At 38.3% G+C, this 17,350-nt stretch overlaps 1 protein-coding gene across 6 annotated transcripts in view; it reads left to right on the top strand.

Annotated features, from left to right (window-relative positions):
- PLEKHA5 (pleckstrin homology domain containing A5) overlaps positions 1-17,350 on the top strand; it is a 234,024-nt gene that overhangs the window by 202,069 nt on the left and 14,605 nt on the right. For 3 of the 6 annotated variants that reach the window (XM_054696408.1, XM_054696410.1, XM_037514271.2), the window contains 4 exons: positions 115-216; positions 2,994-3,105; positions 4,312-4,358; positions 5,960-6,077. In XM_054696408.1, the coding sequence (XP_054552383.1) occupies positions 115-216; positions 2,994-3,105; positions 4,312-4,358; positions 5,960-6,077 (379 nt within the window). Of the gene's footprint in view, positions 1-114; positions 217-2,993; positions 3,106-4,311; positions 4,359-5,090; positions 5,280-5,959; positions 6,078-17,350 lie in introns of all 6 variants that reach the window. The other 3 variants (XM_054696409.1, XM_037514273.2, XM_054696411.1) reach the window with 2 other exon arrangements.

The following is a 17,350-nucleotide window of genomic DNA, read 5'->3' as shown; positions in this document are numbered from 1 at the left end:
TTGTAAAAATTTTTATTTTGCTGCTTTCTGAAATTTGGAAAGGTTATGATTACAGTGATACGATCATGAAAGCACATTTTTCTCATTAAATTAATTGAAGTCTTTTGATTTTAGGAACTGGAGCGAGCATGGCGAGAATACGATAAGTTAGAATATGACGTAACTGTCACCAGGAGCCAGATGCAAGAGCAGCTGGATCGCCTGGGTGAAGTTCAGGTACAAAAGTATATTGTGTTTTTTACATTATTTTTACTGATATTGTACAACCCACCTTGTTAGGTTAATGGAGATATATATATATCTATATAGATATATATAGATATATATATATATATATCTTGGATTTGGATACCGCCAGTGGCAGGAATCCTGCCATCTTACAGAGTAGCCATGTCTCATGTTCACAGGTCTCCATTGACTGGGCACGTGGTGTGAGCCCTGGAGTCCTCTGTATTCCAGCTGTGCCACGTGGTACTGAGATGTTAAATTATATGGGTTTATCACATAATGGGTACATCATCTTCTTTATAACATGCTGCATCAAATGCCTCACTTACTAAGCTATATTTTAGCCTGTGATCTTGATGGCTCATTAGAAAAAGGGAAATGCAGTATCATTTGGCATAAAGAATCCAGTTTTGTAAACAGGCAGGTCTAGAATCCTATCTGTGGAATAGAAACAGTATTATTTCTTATCTGTGAAATAGAAATAGCTACCTTAAAGTATTTTATTGAGGAATAGAGGACCCAGAGGTCCTCTGTTGGAAACCCAGAGGACTCAACACAAATCATGACAACAAATAAAAGGGGACACTAGAACATCAGCTGTTCCCTCTCCGCATTGTCCATTATTGTAGCCAGTCACCATGTGTAGCTGTTGAACACTTGAAATGTTGGCTAGTGTATTGTATTCCACACTAATTTTCTAAATTTAAATTACCTCAATTTAACCACAATATGTGGTTGTGACTGATGTTACACATTTAAGTTACATCTAAGATACAACCTAGAAATCAGCAGATTTTTTTCTATATAAGATCAGGTATTAAATACTCCAGGTGTCGTAACTATATTCTATATACTTGGCGTTTTAGTTTTTTTAATAACCCCTTAAAAATGTAAAAACCCAGGCTTAACTCGTAAACCATACAAAAGCAGACATAGGCCAGAACAGTTTGCCATCCCTGATTTAACCTGACAAAACATACCTTCATTGTGAAAATTTAATTGCTAGCTTGCAGGATTTAAGAGACTTGAGTGTGTAACTGGTATAACATGTTCATAAATGACCTGGCTTAACATCATAGTGAAAATTTTTCCCATAATCTCAATTCCGTTTCATTCGCATTTCCAGTGGAATTTTCTGAAAGAAAAAAAAATAAATAACAAAGTAGAGCTAATATTTTTAAGGTGAAATAAAGATCACAAGTAGTGGAGACATTTTTTGGAAAAAAAATAAAGAACTGGAAGGCATGCTCTAAGAAGAGGTAGCATTGACCTTAGCAGTGACATAACTACTCTGCATGTCACAATTCTAACTACTGTAAGGTGAAAATAGTAAGTAAGAGTACCTGCCCTGTTGGGTTACTGTAATGGTCTAATGTGTCAATATTTTTGAAGCAATTAAAAGAACATCAGGCACATAAAATAGGCTATTAAATACGCAAATATACAGTAAAAGCAAGGTAAACGTACTTTAAAGATGACTTTCTGGGGGAAAATACCTTTAACCTCTAAAATTCAACAAGAGTCACCACCTGGATCTGTTTGTTTTTCTTTTTGACTTAGAAAAGCAGTAACTTAGAAAAATGGACAAAGAATTTGAGTTTTACTTCATAGAAAGTAGAAGTCTGATTGTTTGCAAGTGTTTGGAAATTGTTGAGATCAACCAGAGAAAGGGAAAATAAAAAAAGAGGGAGATTTTCATTATATTCTTTCAGATAGGCAAAAGTATGCATATTTATTTTTAACTATTGCCCAAGTAATGTACATTCTGTTTAAAACATGCAGATGTCTGGCTTATACATCTGTGTCTGTAGTCACATCTCCAGGCTGGAATTAGGTAGGTTAATGTCTAAGGACTTCCTTCTTTTACTTTGCTTCTAGCCTGTGGTTTGCAAAACTGGATAATGAATGTCATGTGCCTTTCTGAGGCCCATGAGTGCACCATCTTTGGGCTAATGGACTTTGAAAACACCTTTGAACTCCTCAGAGGACTTTTTAGCTTACTGATGAAATATTGATTGTATTCTAATGCCTGCAATTGTCCAAGACTGATATTCAGTGAAGAAAAACTTTTTTTTCTAGATGATGTAACAGCTTTGTACTTCATTATCTATATTTTTAATAAAATGACAGTCCCACCTAATAACAGTTACTGTTAACCTGAGTATTTATCAACAATAGTCTTAAAGAAAATCAATATGATCTTTTTTTTTCCCAGTTAGAGTTTTTAGCCTGCAGGCACGAAATGGACTAATGGAAGTAAGAAAGTGGGTATACCTGAGAATAAAATAAAAATGAAAATTTCTACTAGTTTTTTTTTTTTTTTTTTTTTTCCTTTTTTGGTCATGTCTTTTTCTAGAACTGAGAAGGCTAGTATACTTTCCGTTTCTTGTTTCTTTTTACCCCATCTAAATTTTTTTGACATTAAGAGTTTCTATTTTGGTGGGTTTTTTTTTTTTTTTTTGGTTTGTTTTTATTTTTTAATACTTTCCGATTAGCATTCCTTCCCAAGACATAAATGATGCAAGAAAAAGTTTAATGAAGAGGTGTGAAATACAGTACACTTAAGTTTGAAAAATTAAATTTCTTTTCTGATTTACCATTTTTCTTTCCCACTGAAGTTGCAAAATTAAGAGTCACTTACATCATATTAAATATCCTCAAAATTTAATCTACTGCAATCACCATTTTGAATGTATAATTAGCAGAGTTTATAACATCATTTCATTTTTTTTTCCTATATGTGGTCTGTCCATTGTTATGGTTAGACTGAATCAGCAGGTATTCAGCGTGCACAGATTCAGAAAGAACTTTGGAGAATTCAAGATGTCATGGAGGGACTGAGCAAACACAAACAGCAGAGAGGTACTACAGAAATAGGTAAACCAGCTTGGGACTTTCTTCCAGGATGATTGACCATGTGTTACATCTAGATGGAGTGACATGGAGATCCAGACTTCTTTTGTTACTATAACAGGTCTTCCTTTTTTTTTTTTTTGTGCATACAAGAACTGGGGTGTAGGCCAGTGGTGTGGGGGGTGTTAAGAGAACTCACCAGAGACAGAGTGGAGAGCAGAGCAGGATCCACCGAAAAACAATGCCAAAGGGAACAGCAGGCAAGACAGGGGAGGTCTGCTGCACCATGTGGGTTAGCTCCCTGGCAGGGGATCAAACTCATGCCACAGTGGCTGGTGATAGCCTGATAGCATTGAGCCTTTAACTCCTGTGCCACCAAGGAGCCCTGTTATAACAGGTTTTCGATATCAAAATATAAGACTTTTTTCACTGAATCAATACACAAACAAGTTTATAAAGTAAAAAAAAAAACACACAAAAGTTCCTCCAGCCTTACCCACACAAAAATAGATCATGCTTTGAATGCATGATTATAAACACACACAGAATCACACATGATCTGTTTTTCTATAGTTTAATTTTTCTTCTTAACAACGTAGTGAAGTGGGCCTTCTTGGTGGCGCAAGGGGTTAAGCATAGCACTGGGAAGCTATCTGAAGCCTCTGCAGCACAAGTTCGATCCCTGGCCAGCCAGGGAGCTATCCACATGGTGCAGCAGACTTCTCCGGACTCACCCACCACTCCCCTCAGCAGTCTATTTCAGTCAGTCTGCCTGTTCTATTCCCCACTCTGTCTCTGGTAATCCTCTCACCTCCTGCACCTCTGGCCTGTACCCTGGTTCTTGTATGCATAAATAAATAAATCTTTAAAAAAATAAATAAACACACATGCCAGTACTCACTGGATCCCAAGAGTGAGAAATCAGCATACATTTTCCACTTGGATTGACACAGCCATATTAATTTATATATTAAATTATAATCATACCAATAACATTTGAGAAAATCCATGTTCCCATACTCATGTTTAAACTAGATACTTTCTGAAAAATAAACTAATTTATATTATTTAATGTAATTGGTTTCAAATTCTGAAAATATTTCCAACAATGCAAGCTTAGAAATTGCAAGCTTCACTTAAAATAAGTAAAATTAAATTATTCCTTTTTTTCTGTAGAATTAGAAAGATATCGTTAATGCAAGTATTTATGTTTTATAATTTTTTAACTAGGTATGGCTGGATCAAAGCCTTTCTCAACAGTTAAGTACAAAAATGAGGTAAGTTTGAATTGTTTTTCTAACTAAATTATTCAAAAGTTTAAACATGTATTGGAATTGTCTACTCTTAAAAAAATGTTTTTCAAATATATTTAAGAATTGCTATTTTAATCTTGAAATTTCACTGACTCAGTAAAATGGTACTTCTAACGTGATTTTTTTTTCTTTCCTTAATACAAAATAATTGAATCATTGCTATTCATCTGCGTTGAGACTTTAATGTGTCATACTTTTTCTAACCTCAGTAATTTGAGTATTTGTGATTATTTCTTATACTTCATAAAATTTGTAGGTGGATTTATAGATAAGCTGACTATGTATCATGCATACCATAAAGAAATTACAATTACAAAGAGATACTGTCAACCTAATTGAAGGCATATATAGTCTTGAATTTTGTATAATTTTTTCACTTAAAAAAGTTGCAATAAACAGTAAGTTTTTTATTAAATTTTTTCTCTTTTTAAAATGAAAAATAGTAATTTCATGCAGGATTCTCTTGATGCTGAGCTTTATAACCTGCATATTATGGAAAATTACATACAATCATTTAAAACCTGGTTATGGACAATCAGAACATTTTTTGTCTTGCTTTTCAATATGACACCTTTGGCTTGGCAGTGTCCCTTTACTATCTTATAGTGAATTTAAGTTAAGTACCGTTGCAAAGAATTTAGATATACTTAATTCAATATGCTTGTCTAAATAAGGTGACTATTCTACAATCTTTAGGAAGAGGAAGTAGTCCCACCTCGTCCTCCACTTCCTCGGTCCTATGACTTTACAGAGCAGCCTCCCATAATCCCCCCTCTGCCCAGTGATAGCAGCTCCTTGCTCTGTTATAGCAGGGGCCCAGTCCATCTGCCTGAAGACAAGAAGATTCATCAAGTTCAAGGATATCCAAGAAATGGATCTCACTGTGTAAGTGGCTAAAGTAGCCACGGGATGATGACATCATGTACACCCTCTTGTTTTTGAAAATTATTTTGCACTCAAATTTGCTTTTATTATAACACTCATTTTGACCAGTGCTTTTTTTGTGTATAGATAATATCATTTGTGTTTCTTCTGTTTTGGTTTTACCATACTCATTTTTTAATATTTTCACAATTTCAGTGTTTCATAATTTTCATAAATATTGTCATCTATAGTGTTTACTTTGCATGTGTTTAAGGGGCAGTGTTTGAAATACACCATTTCAGAACATTAGAGGCCAAATTCTATCTTCAGGTCAGAAAGAAGAGAAAAAGGAAAGGATTGTTACAAGAATGACAAAAAGGGTGGGATGTGGGTGTTGACATTACTTCTTGGAAGCTGCAAATAAGAGATTTGGAGTTAAGCAAATAAATCTGAAGTCTGGTAAGAAAAGAGATGAGAATAAATAGAGGAATGGGACTTAGAAGGAATGTTTTTAATTTTAAATCCAAAATTTTACTGGTTAAAAATCTCTGTTTTTCCTACCTTACTTATAAAATAATTATTAATTGTATTAGCCAAGATAGCTCTCTGAGGCTTTTAATTCTTAGAGTTTCAGCCTTTAGAGATAAACATTTAAAAGAAACATAGCTTTTTTTTTTTGTAATTGTATGTCTTTTTTCAAGGGTCCAGATTATAGACTCTACAAGAGTGAACCAGAGTTAACAACAGTGGCAGAAGTTGATGAATCTAATGGAGAAGAAAAATCAGAACCTGTTTCAGAAATAGAAACTTCAGTAAAAGGTTAGCATTTGGGCTATGTTTTATTTTCTGAGTTTTTCAAACATTTGAGCAATAAATGTCCCATTGACATGTTGACTCAGTCCATACAAAAGTCTGTAATCTGACACCTCTGGAATCTGATGAGTTTCTTAATTCAAGAGTCTTTATGTATGTAGTATATAACATGAATATAATGTGACAGTGTATCATGACAGTAAACGCATATCTCCTGTCACCTCGACCAATATTTCCAGAACATTCGTCCTAGTTCAGATGAAGCCTAGGAAGCTTCCTATCACTTCAGGTTAAGTTTCTCTGAGAAGTAAGTTTATACCAAACTTTAATGAAGCTTTCCATTACCTGAGATTTTATCTTTTTATCTGGTATTCTTTATTTAAAAATTGTACATAAGAGGGCCTCCCCAGTGGCGCAGCGGTTGAGCGCTGGGTTGAGAAGCTGCCCGCAGCCTCTGCAGCACCGGTTCGAATCCCGGCTGCTCCCCAGCCACCAGAGGAGGGTCACGCATGGCGCACAGACCTCTCTTGCCGCCCACTGCTCCCCTCAGCAGTGTACTTCAGTCCTTCTGCCTGCGCTGCTCCCCACTCTGGCTCTGGTGAGTTCTCTCACCCTCCCGCGCTTCTGACTGTACCCAGTGCTTGTATAAATAAATAAAAATAAATCTTTAAAAAAAATAGTCTAAAAAAAAATTGTACATAAGAGATTATTAAGAGCCAAGGCAAATTTTCATACAATCTCCATAAAATAAATAAGTACCATGATCTAATATTATAATCTTACTGTGAGTACTCGCGGTTTTCTTTTTAAATCCTGGCCATTGTTTGAAAGGTTAATATTGTAAAGAAAAAAGAGAGGGGGCGGAGCAACATGGCGGCGAGGAGACACTGCGAGTAAGATCTCCCATTAAAAAAAGTGAATAGGGAGGAAAAGCGGCAGGTCCCAGTGAGAACTGGGACACGAAAGATAAACGGGTGACGCCAGCGAACTGCCTGAAGAAGAAACTGGCCATAAAAGAGGACTAGAAGGGAGGGAAGCGCAGAACCCTGCTCCCCTCCCCCGCCCACAGAGGCGGCACTCTCCGACCGGCAGAGAGGAGGAAACAACAAACCAAAACGGCCCACAAGAACAAACGACGCAGCAAGCGGGACTGTGAGTGGAAAGGAACTATTGCAGCCACCACACCCCGTGAACGGGAGCTGAGGCGAACCCTGCAGGATCCGCCGCGGCGGTGAGCGAACGGCTCCGGGCGCCATTAGAGAAGAACAAAGACCCCGGGAGACGCGCACACAGCCCGGGCTGCCGGTAAGCCTGCGCGGGAAAGCGGCGCGCTTGGCACGCTTGAAAAGAAAACGCGGACCGGGATCCCGGCTGCCCAGGTCCCCGCGCCTGAGACCGAGGCTTGCGGGGAGACGCGCGGAGGTCCTCACTGAGGTGAAGGTCCCTCCCTGAGTGAGCAGGAACCAGGCGCCCAGGCACGGGAGCTGTGCAAAAGGCGCCATTCCCGCGCCACTGAACTGGGCTACAGCCCGCGTCTTGGAACTGAGGGCTTTGAACTGAGACCCGGGGCACGCAAATTCGGGGCGTGGTTTCTCCACGACGGTGGGGCACAAGGCAGACACAGCACCCCAAAGCTGTTGAGGTGTACCCTACCATTCCCGCTCTGTTCTCTGTCCCACGGGGTGGGGGGAGGCGAAAAACAGCCCCCCAAGGACAATAGGAGAGATCTCTGGCGCCACCTAGCGACCAGGAAAAAAAAAAAGTCACTAACACCCTATAAAACAGGGCATTTCTTAAGACTGCTTGAAAAGGGCAGAAGGTTTCTGGAGGACCCAGTGGCCAGCCGGGAAGTTATTCCACGCCAGGCCCCTTCCGACCAGCAGTCTGAGCCCACAGAGGGAGCAGGCACCCACGTCCGGGGCAGACCGGGTGCGCAGAAGAGTGTGCCTGAAACCGGAGGCGCAGGGACTGCATCCCGCTTCGCCATTTGAGAACAGGGACATTTCTTCAGTAAAAACTGCCTAAAACCAGCAGAAAGCTCCCCCAGAAGACAGAGATGGCTCCTGGAAGAGCCAGAGGGGAGCGGAGAAGTTCACCCAAGATGTCAGTCAGTCCGAGCAACACAGTGTCCCAACGCATACGACAAATTAGAAAACAGACAGTAGGGAGTAGAAGAACCACACGCAACCTAAAAACTCCTCAGGAAAGAAGCACACCACAAAAAGAAAACCACTCCCAGATTGCAACGACAGCGACTTGGAAGAACTTCTGAGCCTTCCAGAAAGAGAATTTAAAATTGCCATGATTAAAAAAGTGATAGATCAGAAGAAGGAAATTGAGTCCCTAAAGAAGGAAGTAAGAGAAATGCAGGAGATCAAAGAATTAATGGAGGAACTAAAGAACTCTGGGAAAAGCAATGAAAGCAGAATAGATGAAATGGAAGAACGAATAAGTAATCTTGAAGACACAGAAATAAAAAGAACCAAAACAGAAAAGGAAAGAGAAGTACGAAGGAAAAAGAATGAAGAAAGACTTCGGGAACTATCTGACTCCATGAGGAAAGGAAATATAAGAGTTATAGGAATTCCAGAAGGAGAGGAGAGAGATGTAGGAACAGAGAAAATATTCATGGATATAATTGAAGAGAACTTCCCAAATGAGAAGAAGGAGCTGAAAATTGATATACAAGAAGCAAGAAGAACACCAAACTTCCACGACGAAAGGAAAAACACAGCAAGACACATAATAGTAAAGCTCCCAAGAATCCAGGACAAGGAAAAAATAATGAAGCTGACAAGAGGAAAGAAACAGATAACATTCAAAGGAAAACCAATCAGGCTGACATCAGACTTCTCTGAAGAAACACTACGGGCAAGGAGAGAGCGGAGGGACATAGTCAACAGACTCCAAGAAAACAGATGCCAACCAAGAATACTCTATCCCGCAAAGCTCTCTTTCCTCCATGAAGAAAGAATATGGACCTTCCCAGACAAAGAGAAACTCCGGAATTTCATTGCGACTAACCCCCACTCCAAAAAATACTACAAGGAATCCTAAAGCCAGAACCTCAGAGGGACGAATAACAACGAAAGAAGACCAAAAAAAAAAAAAGTTATTAAAAGAATAAATAAATAAAATCAAAGGAAAGACAAACATAATGGCAAATACAGATGCTAACATATCAATATTAACTCTAAATGTAAATGGACTAAACTCTTCAATAAAAAGACACAGAGTTGCAGCCTGGATTAAGAAACAAAACCCAACCTTTTGCTGTCTCCAGGAAACACATTTAGCTACAAAAGATAAAAATAGGCTCAAAGTCAAAGGATGGAAAACAATCCTACAAGCAAATGGGCCAAAAAAGAAAGCAGGAACAGCTATACTTATATCAGATAAAACAGACTTCAAACTCAAAAAAATAAAAAGAGACCCCAATGGTCACTACATTATGATTAAGGGGACAATACTTCAAGAAGAAATAACACTCATTAACATATACTCACCAAACGAAAGAGCACCAAAATATATCAGACAACTGTTGTCCTCTCTGAAAACAGACATCAGAGAAAACACATATGTAGTGGGAGACTTCAACACACCAGTATCAACAATGGATAGATCAACAAGACAAAAAATAAGTAAAGAAACTAAAGCTCTAAATAAGGACCTAGAGCATTTGGGCTTAACAGACATCTATAGAACACTAAACCCAAAAAAAACGGAGTACACATTTTTCTCAAGCGCACACGGATCATTCTCCAGGATCGATCACATACTGGGGCACAAGACAAACATCAACAGATACACCAAGATTGAAATCATACCAACCATCTTTTCTGACCACGAAGGCATCAAACTGGAAATAAATCATAAAAAGAAGGCAAGGAACTATCCTACCTCATGGAGATTAAAAGCCACACTACTGGAAGACCACTGGACTAACGAGGAGATCAAAGAAGAAATTAAAAAATTCTTTGAATTGAATGACAAGGAGGACACCAATATCCTAAATGTATGGGATGCAGCAAAAGCAGTAATAAGAGGAAAATATATAGCAATAGAAGCTCACATCAAAAAACAAGAAAAAACTCAAAGAAACAACCTAATCTCGAAGCTCAAAGATCTAGAAAAAGAACAACAAAAAAACCCCAGAACCAGTAGAAGAAAAGAAATAATAAAAACCAAAGCAGAAATAAATGAAATTGAAAATAAAAAAACAATCCAAAAGATCAATGAAACCAAGAGCTGGTTCTTTGAAAAAATAAATAAAATAGACAAACCCCTAGCCAGGCTCACAAAGGAAAAAAGGGAGAAAGCACAAATACACAGAATCATAAATGAAAGAGGAGAAATCACAACGGACACAGCAGAAATCAAAAGAATAATCAGTAACTACTATGAACAGTTATATGGAAACAAGTTCAACAATCTAGAGAGATGGACAAATTCCTACAACTCTACAATCACCCAACGCTAGATAAAGAAGAAATAGAACACCTAAACAGGCCAATTACAAGCAGCGAAATTGAAATGGTAATTAAAAACCTCCCCAAAAACAAAAGCCCAGGACCTGATGGATTTACAAATGAATTCTACCAAACATTCAGAGACGAATTAGTGCCTATCCTTCACAAACTCTTCCAAAAAATTGAGAAGGAAGGGACAATACCAAACACGTTCTATGAAGCCAATATTACACTAATACCAAAACCGAATAAGGACAACACAAAAAAGGAAAACTATAGGCCAATCTCCCTAATGAACACTGATGCAAAAATCCTCAATAAAATTTTAGCTATCAGAATCCAACAATGTATCCATAAGATAATTCACCACGACCAAGTTGGATTCATTCCAGGGGCACAAGGATGGTTTAACATCCGAAAATCAATCAACGTTATCCAACACATCAACAAAAAGAAATATAAAAACCATATGATAATATCAATAGATGCTGAGAAAGCTTTCGACAAAGTGCAACACCCATTCATGATAAAAGCCCTTGAAATTCTTGGGATACAAGGAACATACCTCAACATCATAAAGGCCATCTATGACAAGCCAACAGCCAGTATCATTCTCAATGGTGAAAAGCTGAAAGCAATTCCATTAAGATCTGGAACAAGACAAGGATGTCCACTCTCACCACTGCTTTTCAATATAATACTGGAAGTCCTAGCCAGAGCAATAAGACAAGAGAAAGACATCCAAGGAATCCAAATAGGAAAAGAAGAAGTCAAACTATCACTATTTGCAGATGATATGATAATATACATAGAGAACCCCAAAATCTCCACAGAAAAACTAATTCAACTCATCAATCAATTCAGTAAAGTGGCAGGATACAAAATCAACACGCAAAAGTCAGTAGCCTTCCTATACACAAACAATAAATCTGAAGAAGAAGAAATCAAAAAACCACCCCTTTTATTATCGAAACAAAAAAAATCAAATATTTGGGAATAAATCTAGCAAAAGAGGTAAAGGACCTATACAAAGAAAACTATAAAACACTGTTAAAAGAAATAGAAGAAGACACAAAGAAATGGAAAGACATCCCCTGCTCATGGATTGGAAGAATAAACATTATTAAAATGGCCATCCTACCAAAAGCAATATACAGATTCAATGCTATTCCAATCAAAATCTCAATGGCATTCTTCAAAGAAATAGAACAATTATTGATGAAATTCATATGGAATCACCAAAAACCCCGAATAGCCAAAGCTCTACTGAAAAAAAAAGAAGGAAATGGAGGCATCACACTCCCAGACTTCAAACTATACTACAAAGCCATAATCATCAAAACTGCATGGTATTGGAACAAGAACAGACATACAGACCAATGGAATCGAATAGAAAATCCAGAAATAAACCCACAGATTTATGGTCAACTAATCTTTGACAAAGGAGCGAAGACTATGCATTGGAGCAAAGAAAGTTTGTTCAATAAGTGGTGCTGGGAAAACTGGGTCGCTACATGCAAAAGAATGAAGCTTGACCACTACCTCACACCATACACAAAAATCAACTCAAAATGGATTAAAGAACTAGACATAAGACCTGAAACCATAAAATACATAGAAGGAAATATAGGCGAAACACTACGGGATTTGCACATCAAAGACATCTTTACAGACACATCACCCAAAGCAGTGATAGTGAAGAGAAAGATAAACAGCTGGGACTACATCAAATTAAAGAGCTTCTGCACAGCAAAAGAGACAATAACAAAAACAAAGAGAAACCCCACCAACTGGGAGAACATTTTTGCACCCAACACTAATGATAAAGGACTGATCACAAAAATCTGCAAAGAGCTGATGAGACTCAGCAACAACAAAGAAAATAATCCAGTCAAAAAATGGGCAGAAGAGCTAAAAAGAAACTTCTCTGAAGAGGAAATGCAAATGGCCAACAGACATATGAAAAAATGTTCAACATCACTTGTAATCAGGGAAATGCAAATCAAAACTACCATGAGATACCATCTCACACCAGTGAGAATGGCACATATTAAAAAAACTAGCAACAACAAATGTTGGCGAGGATGTGGAGAAAAAGGAACTCTTGTGCACTGTTGGTGGGAGTGCAAACTGGTCCAACCACTATGGAGAGCTGTGTGGAGATTTCTGGACCTACTAAACATAGAGCTTCCATATGATCCAGCAATTCCACTCCTAGGTATTTACCCAAAGGACACAGAAACATCAATTCCAAAGAGCACCTGCACTCCTATGTTTATAGCAGCACTGTTTACAATAGCTAAGCTTTGGAAACAACCCAAATGCCCAAAAATAGATGACTGGATCAAGAAGATGTGGTACATATACACCATGGAATATTACTCAGCATTCAAAAAAGATAAACACATGCAATTTGCAGCAACATGGATGGCACTGGAAGGGATCATGCTCAGCGAAATAAGCCAAAAAGAAAAAGAAAAATACCGGATGGTCTCACTCATAGCAGGAATCTAGAAAACTTAAATAAGGGACCAGGAAAATGAATATAAGAAAGTGAAAATCAAAATCAACAAAAAACTATGAACCAGAGACACTTTTTGGGGGGTGGGGGGCGGGAGGGGAAGGATTGGGGTCAGAATGGGGCGCTTGCAATTGTATGGGGTAATATAAAAATAAAATTTATTATTAAAAAAAAAAAAAAAAAAAAGAGGTGGTCAGACCTCCCAGGTGGCGCAAGGGGTTAAGATGCAACCTATGAAGCTGTCCACAGCCACTGCAGCATGAGTTTGATCCCCGACCAGGGTACTACCCACATGGTGCAACAAACCTCTCCTGACTCACCTGCTGCTCCCCTCAGCAGTGTACTTCAGTCAATTTGCCTGTTCTGTTCCCCACTCTGTCTCTGGTGACTCCTCTCACCCTCCCCCCCCCACACACACCTCTGGCCTGTACCCCAGTTCTTGTATGCATAAATAAATAAATCTTTAAAAGAGAAAAGAGTGGGAGGGGTCTACTCAGGATTAAAATCTTAGGGAAAGCCAGATACAGTTCGGGAAATAAGAACATGTTCTAGATGCTACCTGCTGTGATATTGTGCTTACATGGGAGAATGTGTGATGTGAACTCTGAAACGCATGAGAGCCACAATTTCATTTGTTTTTTCACCAAATAGAGAGAAAGAGTGTGTGTTTGTGTGCACACAAGCATGCAAGCACAAAATGTAAAGAAATCACAGCAAAATACAACTTAAGAAAAAAATTGCTGATTTCTTATAACCTGCTCAAGAGTCACAAAGTGTGAAAAATATTAGGTGTTAATATTCACATAACTTTTTCCCTGGTTGGAATAATTTTCTAGGTTTGCTAATGTCAGTATTTTTTTCTCATTGGCAAAATACCACCACCTTGGAAAACTTAATGTGGCTACACCTTTCTCATTATCATCCAAATTCTATCATCTCTTCATTGGAAGTCTTTATTAACTTTACCTTTTCATACACAAATGTAGGACTAAGCTTTAGCCTTAGTCCTCACTGTATTGGTGCATATTATTGTGAATATGCAGGAACTGTCATTCTACGAACAAAAGCAAATATTTTTGGCAGTATAGTTAACTAGATACCTTGGCCCATCCTCCCACAGAAAGTGATCACAAAATGCTAGTTAATAGCACTTAAAATATCTTTGAGAAGCTTCAGTAGGTTGAGGGAAAGTAAAGAAAGAAATGCTCCATCAAGCCAAAAACCATGGAACCGGTGGTCTGCTGGCATCTGCTCAGGCTGCCAGAACAAAACAGCGCAGTCCAGCTGGCTTAAGCAACAGCAGGGGTTCTCACAGTGCTGGGAGCTGGAAGTCTCACATGGAGATAAGCAGCCTTCAGTTTCAGCCTCTTCCTGGCTTGTAGGTGCTGCCTCCTGCTGCTCCTTCACACAGCCTTTCTCCAAAGTGTGAGCAGAGTTCGTGCACTGGCCCATGTGTCTTTTCATTAAGGCCTCAACGTGAGCTTCACAATTCAGTGCATCACAGGAAGGTGCCAAGGCATTGAGAGGAATGCCAAAGCCAACTTTCACCTTGTGGCAAGACAAAGGTCAGAGCCTGAACAAACTAGGAGATGCCCTCAAATAAAACTGGGTCCTTCTAAGGGTTATACTCTCAGAGGAAACTGATTAATTTGATTTCACTAAAATTTAACACTCTTCCCTATCAGAATGGGAAGAACTATCATCAGTCCCATATCTAACAGAGGCATGATATCAAAGCATGATTATCACACTTGCAAATTGATCAAGACAAATCACCAGATTAAAAAGTAGGCAAAATATTTGGACACTTAACAGAAAAGATATACACATAGCCAACAATCTTCAGAAATGGGCATTATAAAGGTTTGTATCAACTTACTTCTCTGTGAAACCTTATCTGAACTGACAGGAAGCTTCCTAAGCTTCATCTGCACTAGGATGGATGTTCCAGAAATTCTGGTCTAGGTGACGCAGGCTTTGTGGTCAAAAAATGTATGACTTATAAATTATAAAAGGGAACTTTAATGCAAATTAAAATCACAGCGCTATCCAAATCAAGTACTATCCAGAAATTAACAAAGATGTAAGAAATTTTTTTATTTAAAACTAGTGAATTAATTAAAATTAAAATAAAGTCACAATCCATATGTTCTAGACAGCAAGACCTAGAAAGGTAACTGCCAGGTGTCAGTTAAGGTGCGGAGCGATTGGAACTCACACACAGGTCCGATGATGGCAGCAGATGAAGTGACCATCTGGCTCTTTCAAAGTTAAACATGTCATTATATCCAGCATATCTGCTCACCTGAAAAAAAGGAAAAGTGCAGTTCCTCCAAAGGATTTTCATAGCCACCTGAATTCAAAATAGCCAAAAACTGGAAACAATCCATATTTCTATCAAAAGTATGCATGATAAGTTATGTTACCTTCATACATGGGAATGCTCCTCAGCAGTATTTTTTTTTTTTAAAGATTTATTTATACAAGCACTGGGTATAGTCAGAAGCGCGGAGGGCGAGAGAATTCACCAGAGCCAGAGCGGGGAATAGAACACAGACTGATGAAATACACTCTCAGCAGTATTTTTATTTTTTTTTTATTTTTTTTTTAATAATAAATTTTATTTTTATATTCCCCATACAATTTCAACCCCTCCATTCTGACCCCAATCCCTCCCCTCCCTCCCCCCACCCCACAAAAAGTGTCTCTGGTTCATAATTTTTGTTGATTTTCACTTTCTTATAGTTATTCAATTTCCTGGTCCCTTATTTAAGTTTTCTAGATTCCTGCTATGAGTGAGACCATCCGGTATTTTTCTTTTTCTTTTTGGCTTATTTCGCTGAGCATGATCCCTTCCAGCGCCATCCATGTTGCTGCAAATTGCATGTGTTTATCTTTTTTGAATGCTGAGTAATATTCCATGGTGTATATGTACCACATCTTCTTGATCCAGTCATCTATTTTTGGGCATTTGGGTTGTTTCCAAAGCTTAGCTATTGTAAACAGTGCTGCTATAAACATAGGTGTGCAGGTGCTCTTTGGAATTGATGTTTCTGTGTCCTTTGGGTAAATACCTAGGAGTGGAATTGCTGGATCATATGGAAGCTCTATGTTTAGTAGGTCCAGAAATCTCCACACAGCTCTCCACAGTGGTTGGACCAGTTTGCACTCCCACCAGCAGTGCAGAAGAGTTCCTTTTTCTCCACACCCTCGCCAACATTTGTTGTTGCTAGTTTTTTTAATATGTGCCATTCTCACTGGTGTAAGATGGTATCTCATGGTAGTTTTGATTTGCATTTCCCTGATTACAAGTGATGTTGAACATTTCAGCAGTATTTTTAAACTCATAAATGTATAACATGTTTAAGTCGCCAAAACTTGTATAAATAAGAAAAATGAGGTTGTGTGGAAGAAAGACTCACGGTGTATGATTCCCTTCCTGTGAAGCTGTAATAGGAGGTTGTATTTATCTTGATTGAGGTGATCACACGGGGCATATACATTTGTCGGCCCCACCAGTTGTACACTTAAAACTGCATGTCAGTAAGCATTTTGCCTCAGTAAAACTTAAGGAATAGTACAAACAAAAACTTGGAGATTTTGCCAATTACTGCCATTTAAGAGAGTTCTACGACTCCTCAGGCAGAAGTGAAGTGGTCAGATGTGGAAGGTCCAAGAAGCATAGAACGAAAATATTTTTTTCCATTTTCCTATTTATAGATTTTTACATCGTTGTTTATTTTTGTAGAATGTTGGACATCTCCTCTCAGGTGTTGTCCCCATAAAACTACCACCCCTGAGACACCCCTGAAGCCGTACCTTAACCTCCTGTGCTCTTCCCTCCCATACTGATCCCTTTCCCTCCCCCTCCCCTGATGAATGTTTCCAATTTATAGTTTGCCTGATAGTTTTGTCTTTTTTTTTTTCCTGATCTCTTGTATAGTTTCCCTATAGGACAAAAATATTTTTTGATAACAACTGCATAACAATAGGATGTTTATTAGCATTAACATGTTCTAAGGTCATTGTAGTGCTTTAGAGGACACTAATTGTCTTGATTCCACTTTGATAATTTGAATATGCGTGTTGGAGTATATGATAAAGAAATAGATTATATGCCTTCCAAACAAGCAGGAAGACAAACTGAACAAAAATCCAAAAAAAAAGGCAGGGGCAGGTTTTGGAAGCAGTGGGGAGGAAGTAGGAATAATGCAGAACATAAATTGGTAATAAATATAAGCATATCAGTAATTACAGCAAATATAGTTGGATTAAAGATTTCACTTGAA

Source organism: Talpa occidentalis, unplaced genomic scaffold (assembly GCF_014898055.3).
Source record: "Talpa occidentalis isolate TD23 unplaced genomic scaffold, MPIMG_talOcc4v2.1 talOcc4.16, whole genome shotgun sequence".
Taxonomy (NCBI): domain Eukaryota; kingdom Metazoa; phylum Chordata; class Mammalia; order Eulipotyphla; family Talpidae; genus Talpa; species Talpa occidentalis.
Note: the sequence above shows the minus strand (reverse complement) of the source record. Positions and strands in the feature narration are given on the sequence as shown.